Source organism: Cnephaeus nilssonii (assembly GCF_951640355.1).
Source record: "Cnephaeus nilssonii genome assembly, chromosome: 2".
Classification (NCBI taxonomy): Eukaryota; Metazoa; Chordata; class Mammalia; order Chiroptera; family Vespertilionidae; genus Cnephaeus; species Cnephaeus nilssonii.
Genome location: NC_137073.1, coordinates 98,429,709 through 98,456,171, shown reverse-complemented (window position 1 = coordinate 98,456,171; position 26,463 = coordinate 98,429,709). Strand labels below are relative to the sequence as shown.

Genomic DNA, 26,463 nt, shown 5'->3' with positions numbered 1-26,463 from the left:
GAGGCAAACTGGCTTTTCAAAGCATGGCCTGCGCCATCCAGGGACAAAGACCCAGTTAGACCATCTGTTCTCAACACCTTCCCCTGTCCGATGCCCCCCGCCCTGGTCCCACACCCCACCCTGTCCCTCTTTAATTTATGCGACACCAGGAAGCCAGTGTAGTCCTTGCAGACCCACATCCCTTCTTATTTAAAGCCCTTACACTTGGACAAAATCCCTCCTGTGGCCTGTGGACCATGGGCACTCTGGCCCCTGCCTCCCCGCCTCCAGCCTCGTCTGGACTTTTTCTCAGGTCTCAGCCATGCGGAGCCTCTCCCCACTACTCTGTCAGCGATACCATTGCACTCTTCTAGCCTGGGCATCAATATCACCTCCCCTGGGAGGCCCTGGCCTGCTCCCCCAACACAATCACCTCTGCTCCTGCACCTCTGTACCCGGACGGAGAAATCAGTACATAAGTAGCTCCTGCACCTCTGTACCCGGACGGAGAAATCAGTGCATAAGTAGCTCCTGCACCTCTGTACCCGGATGGAGAAATCAGTACATAAGTAGCTCCTGCACCTCTGTACCCGGATGGAGAAATCAGTGCATAAGTAGCTCCTGCAATGCCAGCCCGCCCTGCTAGATGGGGCGGGGGAAGGAAGAGGCAGGACCACCTCTGCAAGGAAAGACAGAAGGACAGACTCATCACGAAGACCCGAGGACACGGTGGGCTTCAGCATCAACTCCACCCATCTGGACGCTTTGCCAGGCGAGTGCACCTGTCCTTTGCCAGCCCTCTCCTATTAATAATGGCCTTGACCTTTTGTGTCCAACTCACTCCCTTAAGCTTATCTCTACAGCACTGAAACAGGTGAGAAGACTGGCATTACAGTTTCTGGGGTTCACACTTGTGGAAGCCAATAATACAAGTGATAGCTACCCCCTAAAACACTTCAGATCCTGATTACCTAGCAGCGCCCGCCCTCTGCTAGAGTCCCTACAGTGACAAGTCAGTGCCAGCGGACCCAGGGACCCAGGCACCGGTCCGCTCACTGCCCAGCCCCACCGTGCTACCTCCAGTGCTGGCCAGACAGGTTTTCTAGACGGCAGAGAGGGCACAGGAATTCCACCGCCACCCCAGCCCGAGTGCCTGGCTCCCTGGCAGCTCTAGAGCCAGACCAACATGAGGCCATCGTTTCCACATGGGTGGGCGTTCCTTTAAAATGACTGATTTGCGAAGTGTTTGTTTTTGCAACCCAGGCTGAGGTATACAAGAGGACTTTCCAGCGCGCTGACCTGGTGTTCTGTTTCTTCCATGAATCCCAAGGTAGGGTCTCAACGTTTAGCAAACTCGTTTTACCTAGGGAAGCACCACCGCCCAAAATTCCAAATGCGTTCATTCATTCTACAAATATTGACTTAGCCCCCGTTGCCAGTCTCTGGGCCAAGAAAGACACAGAATTCAAAGATGAGGGCATGGGCTTCAGAACTCGGCAGACCAGACTCCAATGCCCCGACGGGCTACCCTGGAGAATAACAGTCACAGCAGACATGTCTGCCAGCCGCTGTTCTAAACACTTCCCATGAGCTAACTTGTTTAATTCTAACACCAGCAATGAACACAAACAACTAATATTGCCCCCTTTAACAGATGTGAGAAATGAGGCACAGAGCAGTTAAAGAACCTGCCCCGAATCCCACAGCTAACAGGTAGTGGCACTGGGTTTTTTCCCCCCATTCTTTTATTAAAAGAACAGCTTTATTAACGTAAAATGTATATACCATCAAATTATTTATATCCAGGCAAGTTCATCCTCCAAATTCCTCATCATTCTGCCTCTCCCATCACTTGGCTTTCCTGAGACACAGTTTCCTATCACACGAATTGCGAATCAGCTCTGATCAGCAGAGCAGTGAAGGGGTTAAATTTAGGAAATGCAGGAGTAAATGGATGTTGATGCCTGGCAGAGAGAACTGCTCCCCGGGCCTGAAAATGGATAAGACAGTACACTCTCAGAGTTTAATCTAATCAGAGACAAAACCCGTAAATGCAGAAAACAGTCATAATAAAATGCAGAGAGATAAATGGCACAGGAAGTGCACATAAAAAGACAAAGGGCAATTGTGTGTTTAAAGGAGAGTAAGGATCTGTGTTTCTTGAGCTAAGTATTTGTAAAAGAGAGGACGCTGGGTTGGCTATCAGGTTAAATCGCTTAAAACGCAAACTCCGGAGGGAGCCCAAAGCCTCTATAAGGCGAGTCTTGCATATTTGACCCGCATAACATGAGGGAAAGAATCATGCTTGCTGTAGACAGCGGTCTAAGCCCTTTTGTAGAGATGGGTCTGACCGTCTCTAAACAAACCAACACGCACTTGGCTTCCCAACTCTCAGGAAACACTTCCAAGAATGAAATCCGTATACTCCACCTCAGCCATTTGTCTGGTCTCCTTCTGCAAAGCTTATGTTGTTGTCTGCTGAGAGTAGTCATCGCCCTCAGTGACCTTGAAACCCTCCTCCTCTTCAAACTGTTCCTGCCCTTGCAGTCCCCTGCCAGAGCCACCTCCCTGACAGGCAGCCTTCCCCTGGTGGCAGGAGCCGCCTCAGCCTGCAGGGCAATGCGCCCCATCAGATCCACTGATTGCCAAGTGCCCCAAAGTGAGAAAGTTCCGCTCTAGGGGCTGCCAAAGCCAAAGGCAGCATTACCTTAGACCCGTGGTCGGCAAACTGTGGCTCGCGAGACACATGCGGCTCTTTGGCCCCTTGAGTGTGGCTCTTCCACAAAATACCACGGCCTGGGCGAGTCTATTTTGAAGAAGTGGCGTTAGAAGAAGTTTAAGTTTAAAAAATTTGGCTCTCAAAAGAAATTTCAATCGTTGTACTGTTGATATTTGGCTCTGCTGACTAATGAGTTTGCCGACCACGGCCTTAGACGTGTTTATGGTTCTCAGGAACCCAACGACACCCACTGATCCTTTGTTTGCTTTAAAGAATAAACTCCCTGGCTAGGGGAAGAACTAAGAAATGTAACCCCTGATCTCAAAGATACTAAGTGGCCGAGAGAGCCTTTACACACATCATCCTGTGCATTACCCGCACGGGACAATGTATGGGTCCAGGATGAACGCTGTGGGGACTTAAGAGACGCTTCCGAACAAAGTGACATCTGAGGAGGGAGAACAATCCAGCAATTGTTGAGTCCGATTTCCTGTTCCATATCTTCCATGGCAAATCAGAAAGAAACAAAAAGAGGGAAGAGAAGCCCCCACAGATTAGGATGGACACATCCTCATCGGCAGTCCCTGTCAGAGGCAACAGAGATTCTTATACTTGGCATTTTCACAAAAAACGGTAACAGTCTCTCTCTCACACGAAGCCCGTATCCGGTTACAAGTCCTGAAGGCACCCACCCCCTGAAGGTACCCACCCCCTGATGGCACCCCCTGGGCACCCACCCCCTGAAAGGCACCCACCCCCTGAAGGCACCCACCCCCTGGGCACCCACCCCCTGAAGGCGCCCACCCCCTGAAGGAACAGCTGCTCCCAGGCCTCGATCAGGACACCCCCGGGGGTCACTAGGGGTAGGGTCCACACTGGTCATCCCCCCACCACCCCACGGCCACATCTCTGTAGACTGGAATGAGGAGCGCAGGTTCGCCTAGGGCTGAAGGAAGGGCCTAAAGCAGGTTTCCCAACATCAGTGCCGCTGACATTTGGGGCCAATTGATTCTTCCTTGTGGGAGGCTGTCCTGTGACCGCAGGAAGGTTGGCAGCCTCCCCGGCTTCTGTTCACTTGTTAACCCTGCCCCTAACTCCACAAGCAAAACTATCTGCAAATATTGCCAAGTAACCTCCAGGCGGTGGCAAATGACCCCACTGAGAGCCATTGTTCCTTTAGACCAGGGGCTATTTCAGGCCCATCGAGTCCCCCCCCAGAAGCAGTTTCATTTATTCAGTTTTTTTCATTTTTCAATCAAGCTTTTTAATGAAAATAAAATAGCAGTTTCTCATCACTGTACATTCAGACTACACACTTCTGAATGGAGAGATCAGCCTTTAGTGAATTGATTTGCTAGGACAGTTACAGCTCTGAACTGAATTTATCCAAACTCTCAAGGGGCGTGAACTCAAGGTAACGACTGAGAGCAGTGGGGGCCAGGACAGGAGTGAGATCTTAAGGCCATTATAAATCATTAACTACCAAGGACCAGATGCCGGAAGCCAGCATGGCCGAAACCGCCCTATCATCTCTCCAAACCTTCTGCTCCTCCACCCCCATCCTGAAGGTTTCTGCCATCACTAGGTGGAAAACTGACCTTCTAAACCAGGACAGTGGTCGGCAAACTCATTAGTCAACAGAGCCAAATATCTCTTACCAGAGATAAATCAATATGTACATTATATATGTGAGATGTATTAAAAACATATAGACATATTATACAATGTGTTTTATACACATTTATACTTAAAAAAGGAGCCAACACTGGAATATTACTCAGCCATAAACCGAAATGAGCTGGGCCAGTGTGTTCAGTGGTTGAGCGTCGACCCATAAACCAAGAGGTCACTGGTTCTATTCCAGGTCAGAGCACATGCCCAGGTTTCCAGCTCAGTCCCCAGTAGGGGGCCTGTAGGAGGCAGCCAATCAACGATGTTTGTCTCTCATGGATGTTTCTCTCTCTCTCGCTCTCCCTTTCTCTCTCTCTAAAGAAAATCAATTAAAACTTTAAGAAAAAATAAAGGAATGAAATACTACAAGCAACCAAGTGAATGAAACTTGAAAACATGCTGCTAAGTGAAAAGTCAGACACAAAAGGTCATATATACTACATGATTCCATTTATATGAAACTAGAGGCCCAGTGCACGAATTCACTGGACGGCGATCTGGAGTATCGGGGCCATCTCGCCCAGTCCCGATAGGGGCCGATTGGGGCCGGCCAGCCGGGGGGAGGGACTGTGGGAGGTTGGCCAGCCGCGGGAGGTTGGCTATAGGAGCGCACTGACCACCAGGGGGCAGCTCCTGTGTTGAGCGTCTGCCCCCTGGTGATCAGTGCGTGTCATAGTGACCGGTCAACCGGTCGTTGGGTCGACCAGGTCGTAAAGGTAGCTTAGGCTTTTATATATATAGACATTCAGAATAGGTAAATCCATAGAGACTTACCTATTCTGGCAATTGCTGGGGAAGGGGTGAATGGAGAATGACTCTTTAATGACTTTGGGGTTTTATTTGCAGGTTAAATTAGGTCATAAAGATGGAGCCCTGACCCAATAGTATTAGGGACCTTCTGAGAAAAGACACCAGAGACCACACTCACACAGCACACTCTCTCTCCCTTCTATGCTGAGGTCACAACCACAAGGCAGCTCTCTGTAGGAAAAGAGCTCTCTGCAGAAACTAAATCGGCCTTGGACTTTCAGCCTCCAGACTGTGGAAAGGAAGCGTCTGTTGTTTAAGCCACCAGTCTGTGGTATTTGGTTGTGGTGACTCAAGCTGACTAAGGCAGGACAGTTATGATCAAACCCATTTTACAAACAGGAGCATGAGGCACTGAACGGTGACTAGCTTGCCCAAAGTCATACACTGGGCAGTAGGAGGACAGTGTTCAAACCCGGGCAGTGTGCCTCCACAACCTTCCCCTCTAACCTACCCTCTGCGGGGGAGTCCTCAGTCACTGTGAGTGAATGCTAAGTGAGAGGGGGGCTGGGACAGAATCTTAGTATGGCATTCAACTCTCCAAACCTCACAAAAAGAGCAGAAAGAGCAGAGTGAACTTTTAACCTTTTTCCCCTTTCAAAGACAAAATTATCCAGCTTCTATCCCAGCTTCTATTCCTTACGTAAAAATGTAAGGAATGGGCCAAAAAGCCTGAATAACATGGGGATCCATTCTGAAAGTGCAGAAATGTAACCTAGATACCATCCTCTCAAAACAGTTTCACAATATAGTAAATATTTTTTGGAAGCAAGATAAAACTAACTCAAAGGAAAATGCAAGCCATCCCATTCCTTTTCTTTGCTCCAAAGTTAAGTATCACTTCTTCACTCTTTTTTTATTTATTTGTTTATTTATTTTTATTGTCTAAAGTTTTACATTATGTCTTTTTCCCGAATGACACCCCCCCCACCACCACCACCACCAGCCATTCCCACCCTGGGCAAGGCGCCACCACCCCAGTGTCTGTGTCCATTGGTTATGCTAATATGCATGCATACAAGTCCTTTGGTTGCTCTCTAACCCCCGTCCCCCACCTCCCCTGCCATTTGTCTCTGGATCTATTTTTGTTCATCACATTATGTTGATCATTATATCCCACATATGTGTGAGATTATGTGACATTTACCTTTCTCAGACTGGCTTATTTTGCTTAGCATAATGCTCTCCAGTTCCATCCATGCTGTTGCAAATGGTAACTTCTTCACTCTTTAGAGAGTACAAGCCCCAGTCAAGTTTTGTGTGGCCCACTCAGTAAAACCCAGAATGTCTGGCCCTGGCCGGAGAGTTCAGTTGGCAGGAGCATAGTCCCGATGCGCCAAGGTTGTGGTGTCAATCCCTGGTGAGTGCACATACAAGAACCAACCAATGAATGTGTAAACACGTGGAACAACAAATCAATGTCTCTCCCTCTCTCCCTCTCCCTTTCTCTCTCTCTCTCAAATCAGTAAATTTTTTAGAAGACTATACTTTAAAACAGTGTTTTGCATTACCTCTCAACATTTTCCAAATTGGAATAATTCTAAGACATCTACATATCTGGCCTCTCTTTAAAAACTAGAAGGCGTGGCAACACTGAGCCTTAATTCTCCCAGATCTGTGAGCTTGTCAACCACAGTCCCCACCAGGCCCTATTGCCCACAAGCTGGCTCATTTCACTCATTTTCCTTACCTGCTGGGCCCTGTGGTCCAGGATTTGCAACCCTTTTACATACTGCCTCATGGATTCTGGGTCTCAATATAGGGTTTTAAAAAAATGTATTATTTTGTGCATAGTGCCTCCATTCAGCGTAAGCTTTTGAAGGGAAGTGTTTCAATTTTTAATGGGCTTGTCGAGCAACGCTCTTAATTTAACTTGGCTCAAATCAAAAAGAAAATGAGTACGTTCTTAAGCCAGTCTTGGACATAATATATTGAATCAAATCTTAATTCTGACCAAATGGCAGAATAAAGCCCTTTTTAAAAGCATGAATTTTAGCCATTCAAGTGAGTAAGTATTCTATTTATAGCTGCCAGGGGTTAAGGCTTCCAACAGCTTTCACCCGCCACCCTGCCCCACCACTAATGCCAGTGCACACACCCTTGCGTGCATGTGCATGCATACACCCACACACACACACACACACCATGTCACCACCTTGATATTGAATTTCAGCCTCCAGCAAGTCAGACTTTTTCCATTACTTTGGTTTGGGATCATTTCTGAGCTAAAGGCATGCTTCCTGGCTGGCTGCCAACGGAACGCCAGAATGCAAGGAAATTCTGTGTATCCCTCAAAAACAAACAAGCAAAAAAACTGATTATATCTTCCCTTCAGTGTTTGTCAAGCTCACCAAAAAGGAGCCTACATCTCCCACAGCGCTTCCAATCTTTTGTGATTGCTATCCTAACACAAATATCAAAAATTGCTTGCTTTCCCCAGATATAAAACAAACGACTTTCATGTTCAGAATTGAAAGGTGCTAAAAACTCACCAAATAGAAAAGGTACACAAGCAGCTCTCAATGTTTTCTTAAAACTCTTGCCAATCACTTTTAAAAACCCAAACCTTGAGTGATACCATCGATTCTTCTCTGACTAGCAATAATGCAGGGAGTGGGATACACGGTAATTCTGCCAGGAAATGCAGGCCACTGTTCCATAAATTGTTGGTGAACATGTCAAACTATGCTGTCCTGCTTCTCCTCGCCTGGCCACCTGACACTCAAGACTGAATAATTCATTTCAAGCTCTGCCCGGGGAGAATCTCCTCCTTCCCAGGCCTGTCTTGGAGAAATAGCATCTGCAGGGCGGAGACTCCTGCTAAGAACCGTCATCACTGAGACCCCGGGATGGCAACAAGTCAGAGACGGGGGAGGAGGGCGGGAGGGGGCGGTTCTACACAGAAGCATGATCACCCTGGGCAGTGGCCTAAGCAGGGGCCACTCTGTGTGATTGGGGTGGGCGTGGCCCGGGGACCAGCAGCTCTGGAGTCAGAACAAAAGGGACCAGTCAGAACCACGATACATCCATGGGTATTAAAGTTCAAAAATAAGGACAGCAACAATGAGAGCTCTAAATACAACAGGCAAAGCCAAGCCTGTACCCACTTGGGGTGCGCGGGGCAGGGGGTGTCGAGGATGCTGCTGAGGAGGCCCCACAGAAGGAAGAACCTCCATCGTGGGGGTACTCTGCACCTCAATGTTGAACATTTTCTCTCATTTCAGTGAGGCAAGAAACAAGATATGACACCCATCTATAGCAGGCACCTGGGGCCATGGACTTGGGCAATAGGAATGTCCGGCGGAGCAACATCTGTCTGATCCCAGTATTAGAGCAGCCAGACATAGAGAACTCACCGCTGGGGTCCACTCTGCTCATCCCACCTGCTGGCCACACAGTCACTCTGTGTGATTCTGACCCGTGACACCTTCCAGGGAACTTCATGAGCTCCTGCTGGAACACCCTACGAAGCCCGCAGGACCCGTTTGTAAAAGAACCGAACGATGATATCCGTCATCAGTAAGTCTAGGCCAGTGGTCGGCAAACTCATTAGGCAACAGAGCCAAATATCAACAGTACGACTGAAATTTCTTTCGAGAGCCAAATTTTTTAAACTTAAACTTCTTCTAACCCCACTTCTTCAAAAGAGACTCGCCCAGGCCGTGGTATTTTGCGGAAGAGCCACACTCAAGGGCCAAAGAGCCGCGCGTGGCTCGCGAGCCGCAGTTCGCCGACCACGGGTCTAGGCTATCAGAGAGCAGCCAGCAAAAGAACAAATCACTACGTCCCATCACATCCCAGGACCAGGGATGTCCACGGAAGCCTAAGTGGCCCACGGTTAATTCTGTAGACCTGTTATTTTTGCTGAAGCCACTATTTTTGTTTTGTCCACTTGCAATGTTGAGTTTCTAGCCCCAGATATGTCCTATATTTGAGGGAGCCCTAGACAAAACACACCCTCAATCTGGGTACACAAGCCATGAAAATAACCTTGAAACATGATCGCTGCCCAGGGTGGGATCATATCGCAGTAAGAAAAGTCCAAACATTTGATAAATCCACAGAAAATCTTGCAGACTGGCAATGCACCTGGCCGGGAGACTCTGATAAGCTCTTGAGACATCAACTCAGAAGAAGAAAACATGAACACAGGCTCCAAAGTCACACAAAAAACCTTGGAATTCCATCTCCCAGCTGTGACTTAACTAGTAACTTCGTCTCTCAAAGCCACAACTGATCAACTCTATCTGAGATTAACAATAGTTGCTAACATGCAGAGGATTTACCGTAATTGCATGATGTATATAAAGGGTTTAGCACAGTAAATGCTACCAGGTAAATGTCTCATAAATATACTCTATTCTTGCTAGTTTTAGAAGTTTACAGCGACTGGATAAACCTTAGGGACGTTTCAGGTTCATGGGTTAATCAACAGTCCTTCCTCCGGGTCCTCTGGTGCCCCCTTCCATGACATCATGGTCTCAGTAAGGCAGGGGTGGGAATCCCACTAAGCCTAGATGTCGATTTTAGCATAGCCTTAGTCTCACACCTGCCGGGTCCCTCACAGGTCCCTTGGCACAACTGACTCATGCTGAATTCCACCAACAGTGGTCTTTTAACAAGCAGTGATCTCTAAAGCAAAGAAACTGCTCACCATACTCAGGTTGCTTATTAATCTGAATTAACGGAGTGGGAGAATAAGTACTTGGTGCTGGTCCCTTACAAGCTGAATGGCTTGGTCAGAGTGTTAATTGGTGACAGTGTCATCGCTGAAGCCTCATTACCGACCTATCAAGCCCAGACTTCCATCAGGAGCCATCTCCAGAAACCTTCATTCTATGTCAGGGTCAGCTAACGCCCAACAAGTTATCCACTTAAGTTAACTGTGTGTCAGCAGATAGTGGCACAGACCCTTATTCTAACAAATGAAACACCCCATTTGGAGTCCTGCAGAGTCCATTTAAATGATTCCCAATCGATAAACAAAGCATGCCTGATACTACAGTTCATCTAGGAAGATGTCTCATTTATAGCATCTTACATGTTAAAAAGCAACAAGGTCAAAAGAACATCAGATTAAATTGTGTTCGTCTGTCCTTCTGCTAGAAGGGGAGGGGGGGGGAGGAGAAACATGGAAAGAACTCACTCCTACCACAATGTACACTTTAAACATCTTACAATTTTATACGTCGATTATATCTCAATAAAACTAAAATAAAATTTTTAAAAAACCGCTCACTCCTAAACCACAGATTAAACCCAGGAACTTTAAAACAAACCCAACTTAATTTCCCTCCTGCCTGGAGGTTTGGGGAGAGCTGTAAGGGTGTAAACTTCTAAATATTCTCCCAATTATTTTCAGCAAATGAAGAGTTCTCCTTGCTCATTCAACAGCCTTTATCAAGCTTTCGGTGATTCATTCCTGTGGCTTGCAAGGAAGCAACATGCCAGGTGAAAATTAAGCAGAAAGAACAAAATCACACCCTTACTCATCCAAACTGAGAGAGGTGGAAAAGGAAAGGTGTGGAGTTTCACTTATGACTGGTTCCAAGAAGCCGCCTCTTGCTTTATCAAGATCGGTAACCTGAGTGCTTGGTTATTATCAGGGGAGGTCCAGAGAGCAGAGTGCAGATCTCTGATGCTGGCCCTCCCTAGCTTCCTTCCGTCTCAGAAACACGTATCGGGTTTCCTGGTGTTCGATGACACAACTTGTCCAATTGTCTATTTCCCTGCTGTTTTAGGATCAAGTGCAAGCTCATAGTTAAGGAAGCCTGGGAAAAAAATAACTTTATATCTCACTATATAAATATACATTTTTATACCTACTAAGTATATTGACTTTTCACTAAATACTACAGAAATCAATTTTGGAATAAATATAACTAACATAGCCCTAGCCGGTTTGGCTCAGTGGATAGAGCGTCGGCCTGAGAACTGAAAGATCCCAGGTTCGATTCCGATCAAGGGCACACGCCCGGGTTTTGGGCTCGATCCCCAGTGGGGGACTTGCAGGAAGTAGCCGATCAATGATTCTCATCATGGATGTTTCTATCTCTCTCTTCCTATTCCTTCCTCTCTGAAATCAATAAAAATATATTAATATATATACCTAACATATCTATAGATCTAGATATATAGTATAGGTAAGCTATAAAATATAATTCTGACATTGAAATTAATTTTTTAAAAATCAGATGAATGTATCATACGCACAGACATGTGCATACATGCCTCTAAAAAGTACACTACAGGAACAAGCTTGGCACTGTTGGCATTTGGACTGAATCGATCTGTGCTGTGGGGAGCTGTCCTGTGCATTTGAGGATGTTTAGCTGCATCCCTGGCTTCTATCCCCTCTATGCTGATAGCACATTGGTGGGAAGTACCAAAAATGTTTCCAGCCATCACTAAATATCCCCAGGAAGGCAAAATTGCCCCAAGCTGAGAACCACGATTCTATATAAAACATAATTCTAATCCCATTCCTAAAGATCTGCCCAGCCCTTACCAGCATCCAGACTGCACATTTTACGAGGAAGAACACACCTGCTGATACCACCACGCCAGACTCTTCTTGGTAAACTACAGAATCTGTCTTTGTTAGGAATGAAAAACATTAGCAGCTACCATATCACCATCTTAACTAAATTACAGCTTTGAAAAGTCGATTTCAATGTAAACCATTAATTACTTTTTAAACTTCTCACCTCACTTGAAGGAAGGTCGATCTCCCAAATAGTTCCTTAAAATTTTATTGCTTGCTATGAACCTAAAACTTGTCTTTAAAAAAAAAAAAAAAAAAGCCCTGTAAAAGAAAATGTATCCCTGAACGGGGATGAAGCGGCACTTTTCTCCCTCTTTGCTGAGGAAGATATGAATAGCTCAAATGCCCACATCTGTGATGAGGGCCGCTGACATCCACAAGGCGGACAGCAGCTGTCCGCTCTGCAGATGACAAGCAAGATTCACAAAACTGCCCACAGATTCCAAAGCAAACATGCCTCTCGCGGCATCACTTCACGGGAAGCTGGGGGTTGTCAGAACCAGACAAAAGCCATGACAAATGACTTAAGAAATCTAGTGTGACCTTCTCCTTCAGTAGAGATGCTCCCCAGAAACCTATAAAAGTTTCATTGGAACTAGTCTTTGAATCTTCTTCCCAAACAGTGTTCACCTACGAGTGTTCACTTGCTGCCATCACATTAACAATCAGAGGACTGTGTTTACGCTCTGATGGATTACAGGAAAATTTCTATTCCTTACTCCAGTTGCTGGCAAAAATGGGTAATTCTTCCCCGCTTGCATCACATGACTTTGGAGAAGCAAATACACATTCCCAAAGATCTCCACACAGATGCTATCCAGACCTCCTTCTATCTACAAGACCCACTACCAGCACCTCCACATGAATCCAAGTTCCATCTTTGGGTTCAAATCCTGGTTCCTCCACTTCCCAGCTGTGCGAGCTTGGGAAAATTACTCAACTTCTAAGACTCCGTATATCTCCTATGTAAAATGTAGAGGAGAATGGTACCAACCACATTAAGACTGTTGGGGAGATTAAATAAATAATCCACATAAGGTAAGTGATTAATAAATTTAAACCAGTTAAAAGAAAATGTAGGGGACATGAAGGCTGAACAACAACAACAACAAAAAAAACACAAAAAAAACAACAAACCCTGGTTAAGCCCCAAGGCTGAGTTCCTTTTTGAAAAAAATTTATTTGTATTGATTTCAGAGAAGAAGGAAGAGGGAGACAGAGACAGAAACACCAATGATGAGAGAGAATCATTGATCGGCTGCCTCCTGCAAGCTCCACACTGGGGATCGAGCCTATAACCTGGACATGTGCCCAAAATGGGAATTGAACCCTGACCTCCTGGTTCATAGGTCAATGCTCAACCACTGAGCCACACCTGCCGGGTCTGAGTTCCATTTATTCAATTTGTTACCAAAGTCCCTCAGGACATCAAATCCTAATGATACATCATATTTCTTCCTTGGACAAATAAACCACTGACGACTTAGAGAACACTACTAGAATAAATATTTTTTCTTTAAAAGGTAATTTTGTCCTCAGTAAGGTAAAGATAGAATATACCCTTTATAAAAATAAATAAATAAATAAGCTTCCAGAATTCTGTTTTCCTGGAGGGAATAGCTCTTCAACTTCATCAAACATTTTTCAATAACGCGAAAGAAAACCCTCCCGGGGCCTTTAGCTCTTGAGGATAGCCCATTTCCTGTCTCATATGCACACGCCAACTCTAAAGATTACCATTTAGGGATCTGGTGGAGGTTTATGAGCCTGTGGGGATTTTAAGAGACTTAAAAGACACAACCTCAGTTATATTTCTGACCCCATCATCTGTGGCAGATGTTCGGTAAAGTAACCCAGTACTCTGTGCCTCCGGGTAAAAGGAATCCACTTGATATCGCAGAAATAACAGGAGCGTAAAGACTGAGCTCCAGCCCCGTCAGAGCTCTCTGAACTCCTTGAGAGAGGTTGTCCACTTCCAAAGCACTTTCTGAGCACGGCATACAACCGCAGAGGAACAGGGCCTGGGAAAGTCAAGCTAGGATGAGTTTTGCTCCCCATTTTTCCTCTTAGAATTGATGACTCATATTTTAAATTTTTTAAAATAAAATACTGGGAAATAATTATGCTGGAGAGACAGATGTCCAAATGACCCTTCACAACTTAGGCAAAACAGCCCCTGACTGGCTTATTCTCCAAAATATGATAGGATCCACTCATCCTACTTTCACAACCAAGAGCTCATTTTATCCAATGTTTTTTCTTCTTATGGTAACTTTGAAAAACAAGAGATTCCATCTTTGAAATATTTGTAGGAAAGACACAGGGCTTTTGCAAAGAGAACCTTAAGTGAATATGGTTTTAGGACCTAAAACAGAGTAAGCTAACCTACCAGATCTGCACAAAGGCAAGAAGGGAACTGTTATGGCTGAAAAAATACCACATTACCAAGAGGAACATCCAAGAATTCTGGTGGTTCTCAAGGGCTGAAAAAATTAAGGTCAGAAATTACAGCCTACACCTGACTTCGTATTTTTGAAGTTGAACTTGGCACCTATTTTTTGAGAGAATCCCTAGAGAATGAAAATCTTTGGAAACGCAGGACCTACGATTCATAAGCAGTATTCTGATGACCCCAAGGCAAAAATGTGTAAAAGTGTGGGGAGGCTGCTAACTTTTATCTTCTTAAAAATCTGAAAGCAGTTCAGCAATAGTGCCTACTGAAGACTCCACTTCTGACAACACATCCACTAGATGTGGAAAATGCCCACAGGCAACTTGGCCTTGGAAAGATACATGGTTTCCAAAGACAGGCTCCAAGGGCAGCAATGGGAGAATTAGGAACGATCACCAAGAGCAAACACGTGCCATTAGAGACCAAGGCGGAGATCATCCACAGCCTCTTATTTTTAATTACTATGTATGGATTGGAAAACTGGACAGTGAAGAAGGCTGATAGGAAAAACACTGATTCTCTTGAAATATGGAATTGGAGAGAGTTCTACAGATACCCCGGATGACCAGAAAGACCAACAAGGGGGTCCCTCATTTAAATTAAGCCCGAAATATCACTGGAGTAAAAAATGACAAACTGTCCTACTTTGGGCACGTCATGACAATGCAGGGTTCTCTGGAAAAGACAACAATGCGGGGGAAAATAGAAAGCAGCAGGAAAAGAGGAAGACCAGGTATGAAATGGATTGACTCCATTTAATTATAAAAAGAAAAAGGTAGCAAGATCAGAGACCCAGGTGGTGACAGACAGAGCCTAGTAGGCTGGCACAGTAATTGGCTACATGTGTGAGGGTAGTTCAGATAGTGTCCCAGGACTGGGGTATCGGGATGGCCCAGTCCCTGGCTGATCAAGTGGGTGGAGGCTATCTCTTCTCACACCTCCTACAGGATGACCCCCTCACTGCTGCCACTACCATACACCTGACTCAAGTCAGGGCACTTTCAGTGGCCTTAGAAGTCCTAGAAATCAAATCCCCTTTCCATTCAGTCCTGCTGAGATACTGATGGATGATAGGAATACCTTTTTTTTTTAATTTTTTAAAAATTGATTTGAGAGAAAGGAAGGAAGAGAGAAACATCGATGTGAGAAAGAAACATCAATCAGTTGCCTCTTGCATGTGCCCCAATCGGGGATCAAACCTGCAACCTGGGTATGTGCCTTGACTGGGAATCAAACCTGCCACCTTTTTTTTTAAAATATATTTTATTGATTTTTTACAGAGCGGAAGAGAGAGGGATAGAGAGTTAGAAACATCGATGAGAGAGAAACATTGATCAGCTGCCTCTCGCACCCCCCCCCCCCGACTGGGGATGTGCCCGCAACCAAGGTACATGCCCTTGACCGGAATCGAACCTGGGACCCTTGAGTCCGCAGGCTGACGCTCTATCCACTGAGCCAAACCGGTTTCGGCAAACCTGCCACCTTTTGGCGTATGGAACAACGCTCCAACCCACTGAGCCACACCAGCCAAGTCAGGAACAGCTTGTTGCATTATCGTTCAGTGGCCAGGAAGTCTTAGCTCTAGCAAACTCCGGCATCCATTTACTCACCTGGCTAGGCCACATAGGGCTGTAACAGGTTAGGATTGTGACATTGACAGCACTAACCATGCAAAAGTCATTTCATTTCATGAAGTTTCTGTTTCAGGGAAAGAGACCAGGAATCGGAATCTGCTAGTTGGCACCACGATGAGCAAGAGTTTGAATGCACCGGGTCTGAGTGAATCTACCTCACAAGACTTGAGAACGGTGTCACAGATCAGAAAATTCTTGGACAACAGCATTTCAATTTACTACAAGGAGTAAATAAGTGGGGCCAGGCGAATCTGGGGTATTAACAACCCTGGGACAAAACGAGTACTTTATTATGCAAATGACTGTTAGCCTCAGAACGATAATGGATGTTAGCAACAGGTATTAAATGAATGCCAGAATAATGAAGCACTATGTAGCAATTAAACAGAACAAACTGTCCATGAACACAACAACAGGGGTGGGTCTCAAGGGTACTGAGTGGTAAGTCCCATCTCAGAAGGTTTACATACTGTCTGATTCATTTACACAACACTCACAAATGACAAACTCACAAAGAACAGATTAGTAGTGACTAGGGACTGAGGGGGGAATATTTCTCACGGGTTAGCACAAAGCATGGAAAGTTCCGTATTAAGATCATGCTGGTGGTTACACAAACCTATATATGTGAAAACACTGAAGTGTGTGTAAAAACAGGTGAAATCTGAACGAGGTGTGAGGACTGCACCAATGTCAATTTCCTGGTTTTGATACTGTACTACTGTTATATAAGATGTCACCACTGAGGAAGCTGGGTGACAGGTACACTGGACCGTGCTGTACTATTCTGGCAACTGCTGAGCCTATTGTTTAAAAAAAAAAAAAAAAAGCATCCCAGAATAAAACTGAAATAAATACCTGGGGGAGAGCGCAGGAGATATAACTTAGTTCAAGATGTTCTCAACTTTCAGAGAACATGACCTTCTAGAGAACTGTCAGTCACATCACTCTGTACAGTATCTATATAATAAAAACCCAGTGGTCATGACACCATAACGACCAAAGACTGGTCACCAGGAGGCTGCGTGCACGGCGAGGCACGTGCAGGTGGGTGGGGCCAAACGATTTCACGTGCTGGGCTTCTAGTAACATATAGTATTCTAATGCTCTGGGGAGAGGATCTGAAAGGGAACTTAGGGAGTGAGAGGTCAAACTCTAGAAGAGGGACCAGCAAAAGCCTTGGACAGAGGGTACAGCCGGATGTGGGTATTCTAACCAGACCAAACAACTTAACCCACGACTTAGATGATAAACAATGACTTAGGGTTTGGATACTAGTGAGACCCAACTTTAATGTTTGGCCATAAAAGTATGGACACAGCACAGTGATTCTCAACTGGAGCCACTTTGCGGCCCCTCCCTCCCCAGGGAACATGTGCAATGTCTGGAAACGGTTTTGGTTATCACAACTGAGGAGGTATCTAGGGATTAGAGTCCAGGGATCTTACTCAACACCCCACAATGCACAGGACAGCCCCCAAATGCAAAGGCTGATCCGGTTGAAAATGTCAACAGTGTCGAGGTTGAGAAGGCTTAGAAAGAAGGCACACTTATCCACATCTGCAAATTTGGGGCTGAAAACTACCGGAGGGCTGAATACCCTGGCCCTTAGCCCAGTCATTAAAAGAACAAAATGGGAGAGGAAATAAACAGAGGCAAGGCTGCATGAAATGACAACATCGTAGAAGATGCAGTGCTATCTGCACCTAGCACTCAACACTTTTATTTCAAAGTTCATGGAAAGACTTCCTGGGGGTAATTAATAAGAATAATAAGCCTTCAAGTCAAACACACACACACACACACACACACACACACACACACACACACACACACCAGTGCTGCATGTCACCCAAATCCCTACCATTAAAACAACCACCCCATAACTGTTATGGCCCAGGGTTAATGCCCAAGGATACTTACAATGCAAAGGAATGAGAAGTAAAAGAAAAATTCATACAAACAATACCCTAAACCCGTGGTCAGCAAACTGCGGCTCGCGAGCCACATGTGGCTCTTTGGCCCCTTGAGTGTGGCTCTTCCACAAAATACCACAGCCTGGGCGAGTCTATTTTGAAGAAGTGGGGTTAGAAGAAGTTTAAGTTTAAAAAATTTGGCTCTCAAAAGAAATTTCAATTGTTGTACTGTTGATATTTGGCTCTTGTTGACTAGTGAGTTTGCCGACCACTGCCCTAAACAAATGGTTAATGGTTCCCCACGCAGCACAAGGCTGCATCCCTCGTGTGTGCTTTGGTCTGAAATGAACATTAGCGACCACACTTGGGTTTTCTGGGGGCCATACATAAATCACCAGCCCTGCTATTAACTGAGAAGAATGCCTCTCTCCTCCACCCAGACTTAAAGAACCTGACAGTGGCCACAGAAATCGAGTACTCAATGTTAATATCCTCTGTTAAGCAGTGCATGTCACTAACAAGAAGTTACAAAATCCCTCTTATCATAAGCACATCATGACAGAGTGTCTCGGCTGTGCCTGCAGTAAGCTGCACTGGCACATCTCATAAAACTGTTTGTGCCAAATGGTAAGTAAAAATGTGTCAAACCCTTTGATGAAAGATCTCCACTTTGATGAAAATGGTATCCTTAAGACATAATCAGACAAGCATGCACTGATACAGGAACAAGAATGTTTGTGTGATGTCTTCTATAAAAGCAAACAACTAGAAACAACCTAAAATGGTCATATAAATGATGATACATGCCCAGGAGAAATGGGCAAGACCACTCTTAGAACTGGACACCTAGGACCCCTGCCTTGGGCTGTAGGCTCTAGAGTGCCCTGTACATAACAAAGGCACACACACAAAAAAAGTTAACAGAAGTTCCGCAAAGAGTTAATCATAGTCTTGGGTGAAAAATATTATTAATTTCAAACTTGCAGTAAATGGCAGTAATTTGATATGAACTATTACTTACCATTAATAATATTAGCAAAAGCTTCCCCCAACCCCAAACAGAATGAATTTAGCCATTTCACTTTAAACATGTGTTTTTTAAAATATTAGAGAAAAATTTCCTCAATCAAAAAGGAACAAATGTGAAACATGCAACAAAATTGGTATTTCAAGAAAATACTTAAAAATCAGATAAAGGAAATAAAAATATTTGTATGACTAGAAAGGAAAAAAATTTACACACATGATCCCCAATCATTTTTATGTAAACTATTTCATGGCCAAGGTGCATTAAGGTATAGTCCCATCTGAAAACAGATTTTTAATAAATTAATTTCTGTGTTCAATTTTCTTTATAATATGCAAAGCATTGAAAACTTTGAAAAACAATTTAAGAAATATTTAATGGGTCTAAAGATCGTTTTAAGAAATAGTATGGCTCAGTGGTTGAGTCCCAACCTATGAACCAGGAGGTCACGGTTTGCTTCCTGGGTTGAGGGCTCGGTCTCCAGTGGGGGGTGGGCAGGAGGCAGCCAATCAATGATTCTATCTCATCATTGATGTTTCTATCTCTCTATCCCTCTCCCTTCCTCTCTGAAATCAATAAAATAAAAAAAATAGTGAGATTCACAATCACAATGACAATATAAAATTACAAAATTGTGTAAATCCTGTAATATCAATAATTTCTCATATGCAATCCTATTCCTTTTTAAATCTAAATATGGCTATATGAGTTCTGTTGACAATAGCAGAACTAATGTCCAGCCTTAACAAAGCAGGCCTTCTCCAAACTGAAATTAATACAAAAACAAATCTAAGAACCCCACAATGACTCAAGAAAGGTTTTCTACTTTGGCGCTACTATCAAAAATACACAAATTATTGTGAACATCATGACTACAATAAAATTAGTGATTCTGCTGAAATATGGGCAATCAAAATAGATTTAAGTCTCTTTGGCCTGGTGGACACATTTTCTGAAAAGCCCTCAGAGCGAAAGCAGCAGAAAATGTTCTCCAAGGAAGGCTCCGTGAGCAGCGCTGCTCTCCGCTATCAGGATCACCCCACGAGCGTTCACAAGCTAACGAGTAGAGCACAACTGATAGGCAGAAACTCTGGGAAAGGAGCCGGAATCTGTACTCGAAAGAGGAGATTCCATCAGGAAATCTGAGGGAGGAATACTCCAATAACTGAGCAGTAGAATTGGGGAGAAAAATTATAGTCTTCCAACCCTTTCTTTTCATAAAATAAACACTTCTCAAAAACCCAGTTTTCTAAGTGCCTTCTTTTACAATCTCCCCACCATCCCCAGGAGGCTGGGGCCAGCGGCTTTAGAAGTCACATTTTACAAAGAAATAGAAGATACTTGTCTTTCCTAAGTCAAAAACAAACCAAATAAAAATTAGTGGCGTGTTCAAAAAGCTGATTCACAATTTCCTGCTGGGTTTGCAATGTTTCTAGGGTGTGGATCGCTTGTTTTCCCAAACTCCCATGCTGTTTTCAACTCAAAAATCACTTACTAAGTGCCTACTGTATATGGCACTTTGGCTAAGGACACCAACAGGAGAGAAAAGCACAAAGGCTCTGAAGACTACTGGTCTGGGTTCAAATCCTGGCTGTCATTCTCTAGCTGTGTGACACTGGGCCAATGACTTAACCTCTCTGTGCCTCACTTTCCTTACCCATACGGTTGCTAATGGATTAAATGAGGTACTGAATATAAAGTGCTCATGAACATGCAGGGCACATAGACAGCACTCAGTAAACGTGAGCCTTATTTCTCATTGTCTCCAAAGAATTGTAAAATGCTTTGTAATTAATAAAAAAAGATTATGAACATCTCCCCTCCCGTCACAAAAATAATCTGTACTTGAGGGGAAAGTAAAGGCTATCCAAGGATAGAATCCCATCCGTAAGGACCTTTCCGTGCAAACGAGGTGATACAATCTGTAAATGGGATATTTAACCTCTCAAGGCTGTTTACTCACTTGAGAGGGGGTGGGGTGGGGGAAGGTATGTAAAGCCTCTGAGGACAGGAGCAAATTCCTAAGGTGACCAGGACAGAAAGGCAGAGCCAAGTTCAGAGGAAAGAGAGGTAGGGGTCAGCGTGAACTAGACCTGTCAGAGGCGGTTTCGAAAGGGAGCCGGCAGGCAGGCCATCTGATCGGCAGCGAGGGCGGCCTGCACAAAGGTGCGGGCAGGGCTGGTAAGGGAGCCTCAGGAGCCCCATGGGGGGGGGGGGGGGGGGGCGGGGGATGAATGAAGATAGTTGCAAGGTCAGAAGGCCTGGAAAAACCAGACTCGGGAACGTGAACTTGATTTTGTAAGCAATCCGGGGATGCTTTAAGACAGAATTGTGGAAATACAAACTCTGTATTGTACAGAGTGTACAGGCTGAAAGGGAGCAGGTTAACATATCCAATCCAGCACCAGAAACAATTCCTGGGAAAGCTCCAAGGCCTGTGAGTGCTGGGATTCACTCACCACGGACAGCCGCCCGTGCTTCACTGCTCAGTTACTATACCTAAACTCTTATTAGTCACCCACCTACCCCGTGCCAAGGGATCTGTAAATCTTATCTCTAATTCCATGCAAGGTCAACACGATTATGCCCACTTACAGGCCAGAGAAATCAAGGCCAGGAAGGTCAGGTAACCTGGCCAAGCTCCCACAGCGGGGAGGGGTACAGGGGGCTCCCAGAGGCCACATCTTTTCTACTTTGGGGATGGGGTGCTTTTCCCTCCGTCTTTCGGCATGAGGAAGTCTTGCCAAGCTTAATGCAGACAACGGGTTACTCATTCTTGAAATGTTCCCTGCAAATTAATGACAGGAGAATGTATGTGACGTAGCAATGACCCTGAAAGCAAAATTTTGCAAACCCATTAACCCAAAGGTAGCCTCGCCGACGAATCTCCACAGAAGAGCACCTCCCAGGCCCGTGTCCTGGCAGGTGACCCCCCTTAAAGCCAGCAGAGCCGGGACAGCAAACACGCTGCTTGCTCCCTTCGGCGCTCTGGTTAGCGTGAAGGCCCTGCCTCGGCTGGCCTGGGCCTGATTTTGTAGAGGCCACGTGACATGCGGGGAGCAGCCCTGGCCAGGGAGATCAGGGCGCCCTGCTGGCAACAACTGTCTGGCTTGCAGCTGCTCCCGGGGCTTTGCTGTTCCCAATGTGACAGGGGCCAAAAAGTGTACTTGACAAGAGAAATCTTTGAGGGTGTGCAAAAAAGGCAAGACACTATAACTCCACTGAGAGAGAAGGCAAATGCTCTGGTTCTATTATACAGTCGTCAAAAGGGTGGGCTTCAGGATTCGGTGAGACAAGGCAGTCCTCAGCACTTCCCTTCTGCCTGGGAGAGATGATGTGGGGGGAGGGAAGGAGCTGCCAAAAATAAGAGTCTTGATTTTTTGAACAAAAACAAGAAATACCCATAAGCTCTAAAAACAAACAAAATAAAATGCTATGAAAAAATAGGCTCAAACACTCTTAGCACCTTAAAAAGCTCGTTGAACAGCTCCAGGTAACAACCAGACCCAAGCTGAGTGTTGAGGAAAAGGGTGTTTCCACTGAACCTCTTGCGAGTTGAGTTTGTTCCAACGTGGAGTGAACCAGGCTGTAAGAAATAGTGGGCAACAGTCTAGTTGTACCTAACAATTTATCCCTCAAAACATTCATACCTGCTTCCTGTGCCTGGATGTCTGAGTATATGTGTGTACATTTTACATATTTATTCTGAAAAATCAAAGCGTTTGTATGTCCCATTAATAACCCTCCAAAGAGCTTTGGCTTGAACAGCCGTTGTGCCACTCCTATCCCTAGAATGGAAAACAGAAAAGTCAAGTTCATGTATGAGTTCAACTGGTAGGTGCTTACTCGCCCTCCAGTGTCCTCAGCACTGTACTTGGCCCTGGGAACATGGAAACAGCGTCCACCTCAAAATATCAACAACACATTCGCACAGTAGTCTGGCCACTGCGCTGGTTGAGACTCTTCTGCTATTTTTTTCATTGCTTTGGTTACAGGCATAGCAAATCTAGTTGCTGCCTAAAGTAAACATTTTAACAACTTACCTCCAAATGCTAAAAAAACAAAACAAAAACACCTAGTTTTCCCAGAAGTGTATACACAATTTACTTGAGAGTAGCCATAAATATCTAAAGGCGGGCCATGAAGAAACAAGCTCTATTAGGGAGTGTGGGGTGCTCAGTTTCTCCAATCCCAGGGTACCCTTTGAAGTCAGCAGCCATCAGCTGAGGGGCGCGAGCCTCACAGGAGTCCCGCTGACCTGGCGGGCAGGAAGACAGATGTCTGCGGCTACTTACAGCACAAACTCCAAGGCAAGAGGGCTGTGCACGCAGCACGCACGCAGCACGCACGAGAATTCGTTCCACGAGGCAACTGCTTCGTGGGTACAGCTCAGTGGTTCTCAAGTTGGAGGTGATTTTGTTCCCCATAGCTCATTTGGCAATGTCCGCAGGCATTTTAGTTGTCACAACTCGGGGGCTCTACTAGCATCTAGAGGCCAGGGATGCTGCTCGACACCCCACAACGCACAGAACAGTCCCCCTAAAACAAAGAATGAACTGGCCCAAAATGACACTGGTACCCAGTTTGAGAAACCCTGGCCCTGCTCTGAGTAACGGCTGCAAGTCCCAGGTAACTCCTATTTCCTTATTATTTGGCCATTCATACATGAAGCTAATACATGTCACATTTCCTTCAATGTTTTGTTCTCAACCGTCAGCAGTAGCTTCCAATTGTTGTCCAACAAGCAACAGGTCATTATGCCCAAATCACAATGGGAAAAATTACTAAGGAACAGGAGATCATGAGTGATCAGGAGTCCTTGGAAATATCACTTCCACACTTACTGTTTCTACTCTCATGGGACACAACAAGACTTTCTTCACTGGACAGTTTCACACAAGGAGGCTCTGTTATAAAACACTAAACAGGGAGACTAAATTAGGAGTTTGTTTTCAATTAATACAGCAATGTGTGGCCACCCTCATTGGCCCTGCTGGCCTCCACCTCAGGGGCGGAACTTTGAAGGCTGATTAGGAATACACCACCAAATTAAAAATATAACTTCAAGTAAACGAAAATATCCTCAAAATGAACATTTCCACCAGCAACAGAGGGGAAAGGCTCTGGATTCTACAACAAGCTCTTCAACCTTGGGCAAGTGACTTAATCTTTGACTTAAAATGCTTCGACTAGGGAATGAAGGGGATGGATGATCACTAAAAGCCAACTTCAGTATTACATTAGCAATCACTGAAATAAAAGCCAACAACCAGGTCACCTTACACTGAACCAAAGGATAGTGTAGGGAAAAAGTTTTTCAACCAGAAAATGTGAGAGGCATCTGACCCACGTTATCCTGAAGTTCCCCCCACTTGCACTAGGGGGCAGAGTTCTCCCCAAGGGGAGGCCACAGACCCCCTGTAGTCCAGACAGGCTTCCTGGAGACTGGGATCCAAAAAACTCAATACAAATTCCACGTCCCATCATATCTCCTAAGCGACCCAGAACACACAAAAGCAAAATAAAGGCAAGAAAAGTTAAGAATGAGTGTCCTGCAGGCATAGCCTAGGTTTTCTTACAGATAAAAGCCCACTGGTCTTTCATCATGGCTTAATCTGCAATCTTGCAAAAAGTTCTCGTGCCTTCTTGCAGGCATGAAGTTCTACGGATTAGAAAACGCTACAGTCTCACATTTATAGATTTCACTCTTTCAAAAAGGGTAAAAATACATATTCATGGATGATTAATCCCTGTCCAGCCCACATCTCAGAGAATATGGGTATCACATGTGAGATGCCACTTTGAAAAAAAACTGGATATTACTATTACACAAGAATATATTTATCACTTTGGCCATTATAAATAGTTGTCTACGTGGGCATCCCGAGAGCAGAATGACTTACATCCAATTAAGTCTGAAAAAGCAAGTTAGGGAACACAGATGCAACCCCTCACCAACCTAATTTGCAGGAACATTCCAGAACTGTCCTGGATTCACAAAACACCCCCCTCCTGGCTTTCAAATGAAAGTCACATCTGACTCCCTTAAGTCAACTAAGTTTACTTTGAGCCACTTCAAACCTCAAACTTAAGCAGAACTTATTAAATAAACACAACCAAGAAAGGAAAAGGAAGCCAAGAAACTAACAGTAACTCTGGACCCCAGGGGGAGAGAGAGGGGAGAGGGGTCTCCAGTCAAGGATGTCAAGTAACCGTGGTGTCCCGCCCTCAAGGAACCTAAAAGGGGCATCCGTTTCATCTTTTTAGATGGCCATTGTGTTTGCCCTAAACGATTTTCTTTACATTCCAATTCCCAATCTGCCAAGGGCAGTCAGCACAAATACCTGATCTTTTGATCTCACCTCCTGGGATGATCTCAAACCCTACCGGGCGCTTCTAGGGGAGACCTGCAAGTCACACACCGAAGGTCGGGCGGGCAGAGAACGCGGTGAATGATTAAACTCGCCTTTCCCGCTCACACTTCACTACAGCCGGCTCCCCCTGGAAGTGTTCGCACCCCTCGCACAGGAAGCCGGCACGTTTTGCAAAGGAAATACCAGACCTTTCTTGGAGAAAGGCACGTCCCGGCTGAACATTTTACGGGGCTGCCTGCACCCAGGTAGTCGGGCGAGCAGAGGTCCTGGCCAGGCCCGGGCGCCGCGGGGACTCCGGTGAGCCAGCTGCCCACGCACAAGGAAGCTCACCTTCGCTACCCCCCGGGGCCAAGGGGAAGCGCGGGACAAAACAAAACCTGCCTCGGCTTACTCATCCCGAGGCTCCCCCGGAGGGCTGAGGGGGTGAGTTCAGGCGATTCCCGGGAAGTTTCGCCCTCCGCGGCTTTAGGGAAAGGTACCAGGCGGGCGCCCGGCGCGGTGGGGCAGATCCCTCCTCCCGGGCACCGGGGCCAGGTCCCGGCAGGCAGGGAGCCCGCGCGGGGCCGCGAGCGCACTCACCTCGGGGAAGAAGTTGTCCATTGTTCCGGTGCGTTCCCCGACTGGCCCGCGTCGGGGGTCCAGCTCCAAGAAGTCAGCCCAGCGGAAGGTCCGGGGAAGAAACCATGCATGTCACGGCGCGACTCCCAGGAACTCAAGCCCTAGGGGCTCTCCCGTGGCCATCGCCGCCTCCCCTGCCCGTCTCTCGCACCTTTTGTCTGCCCAAACCCAATTCCCTAACTCATCGGTCCCAAACGCAGCCTTTGTCTCCGCTTCCTCCAAGTTCTTCACTTCTGGGCGCCGCGCGCGCGAGCGGGGAACAGCTGGTGGCACATTCTTCCCCGGGGCTAGGGAGGGCGGCGGGGGGTCGGGGAGTGCTCCCCCGCCCTCTGAGCTGCGGCCCGAGGCGCTGGGCGCCGGCACGGGGACCGCGGCCACAAGGCGAGCCCGGAGTCGTTCTCCCCGTGCGAGCGCCGCCGCGGAAAGTATTCGGGCGCCGTGGCTCAGCCGGCTGAACGAGGCTCGGGGACTTGCCGACGGGAGCACGCCCCGCCCCGATCCGCTCGCCAGGCCACGCCCACCCGCCCGCGTGGCCCCGCCCCTCCAGGAGCCCAGCCCGGAGCCAACCCCGCCCCGCGCTTCCGCGGCACGCCCCGCCCCACCTACCTCCCAGGCCCCGCCCACTCCGCGCCGGGGCTGCTCCAGGCTCTGCGGCGGGCGGGGAAGGCGGGTTCCCAGTGGCTCCACTCCTGTCCCCGCCTCCCCACCTAAAGGCTGGCGGG

General features: G+C 46.3%; 1 protein-coding gene across 2 annotated transcripts in view; it reads right to left on the bottom strand.

Annotated features, from left to right (window-relative positions):
• MYO10 (myosin X) overlaps nucleotides 1-26,231 on the bottom strand; it is a 206,223-nt gene extending 179,992 nt beyond the window's left edge. For both annotated transcript variants that reach the window (XM_079791410.1, XM_079791409.1), the window contains exon 1: nucleotides 25,703-26,231. In XM_079791410.1, coding sequence (XP_079647536.1) covers nucleotides 25,703-25,723 — 21 coding nt within the window. In that variant the 5' untranslated portion in view covers nucleotides 25,724-26,231. The remainder of the gene's footprint in view (nucleotides 1-25,702) is intronic.
• Between the last annotated feature and the right edge of the window lie 232 nt (nucleotides 26,232-26,463).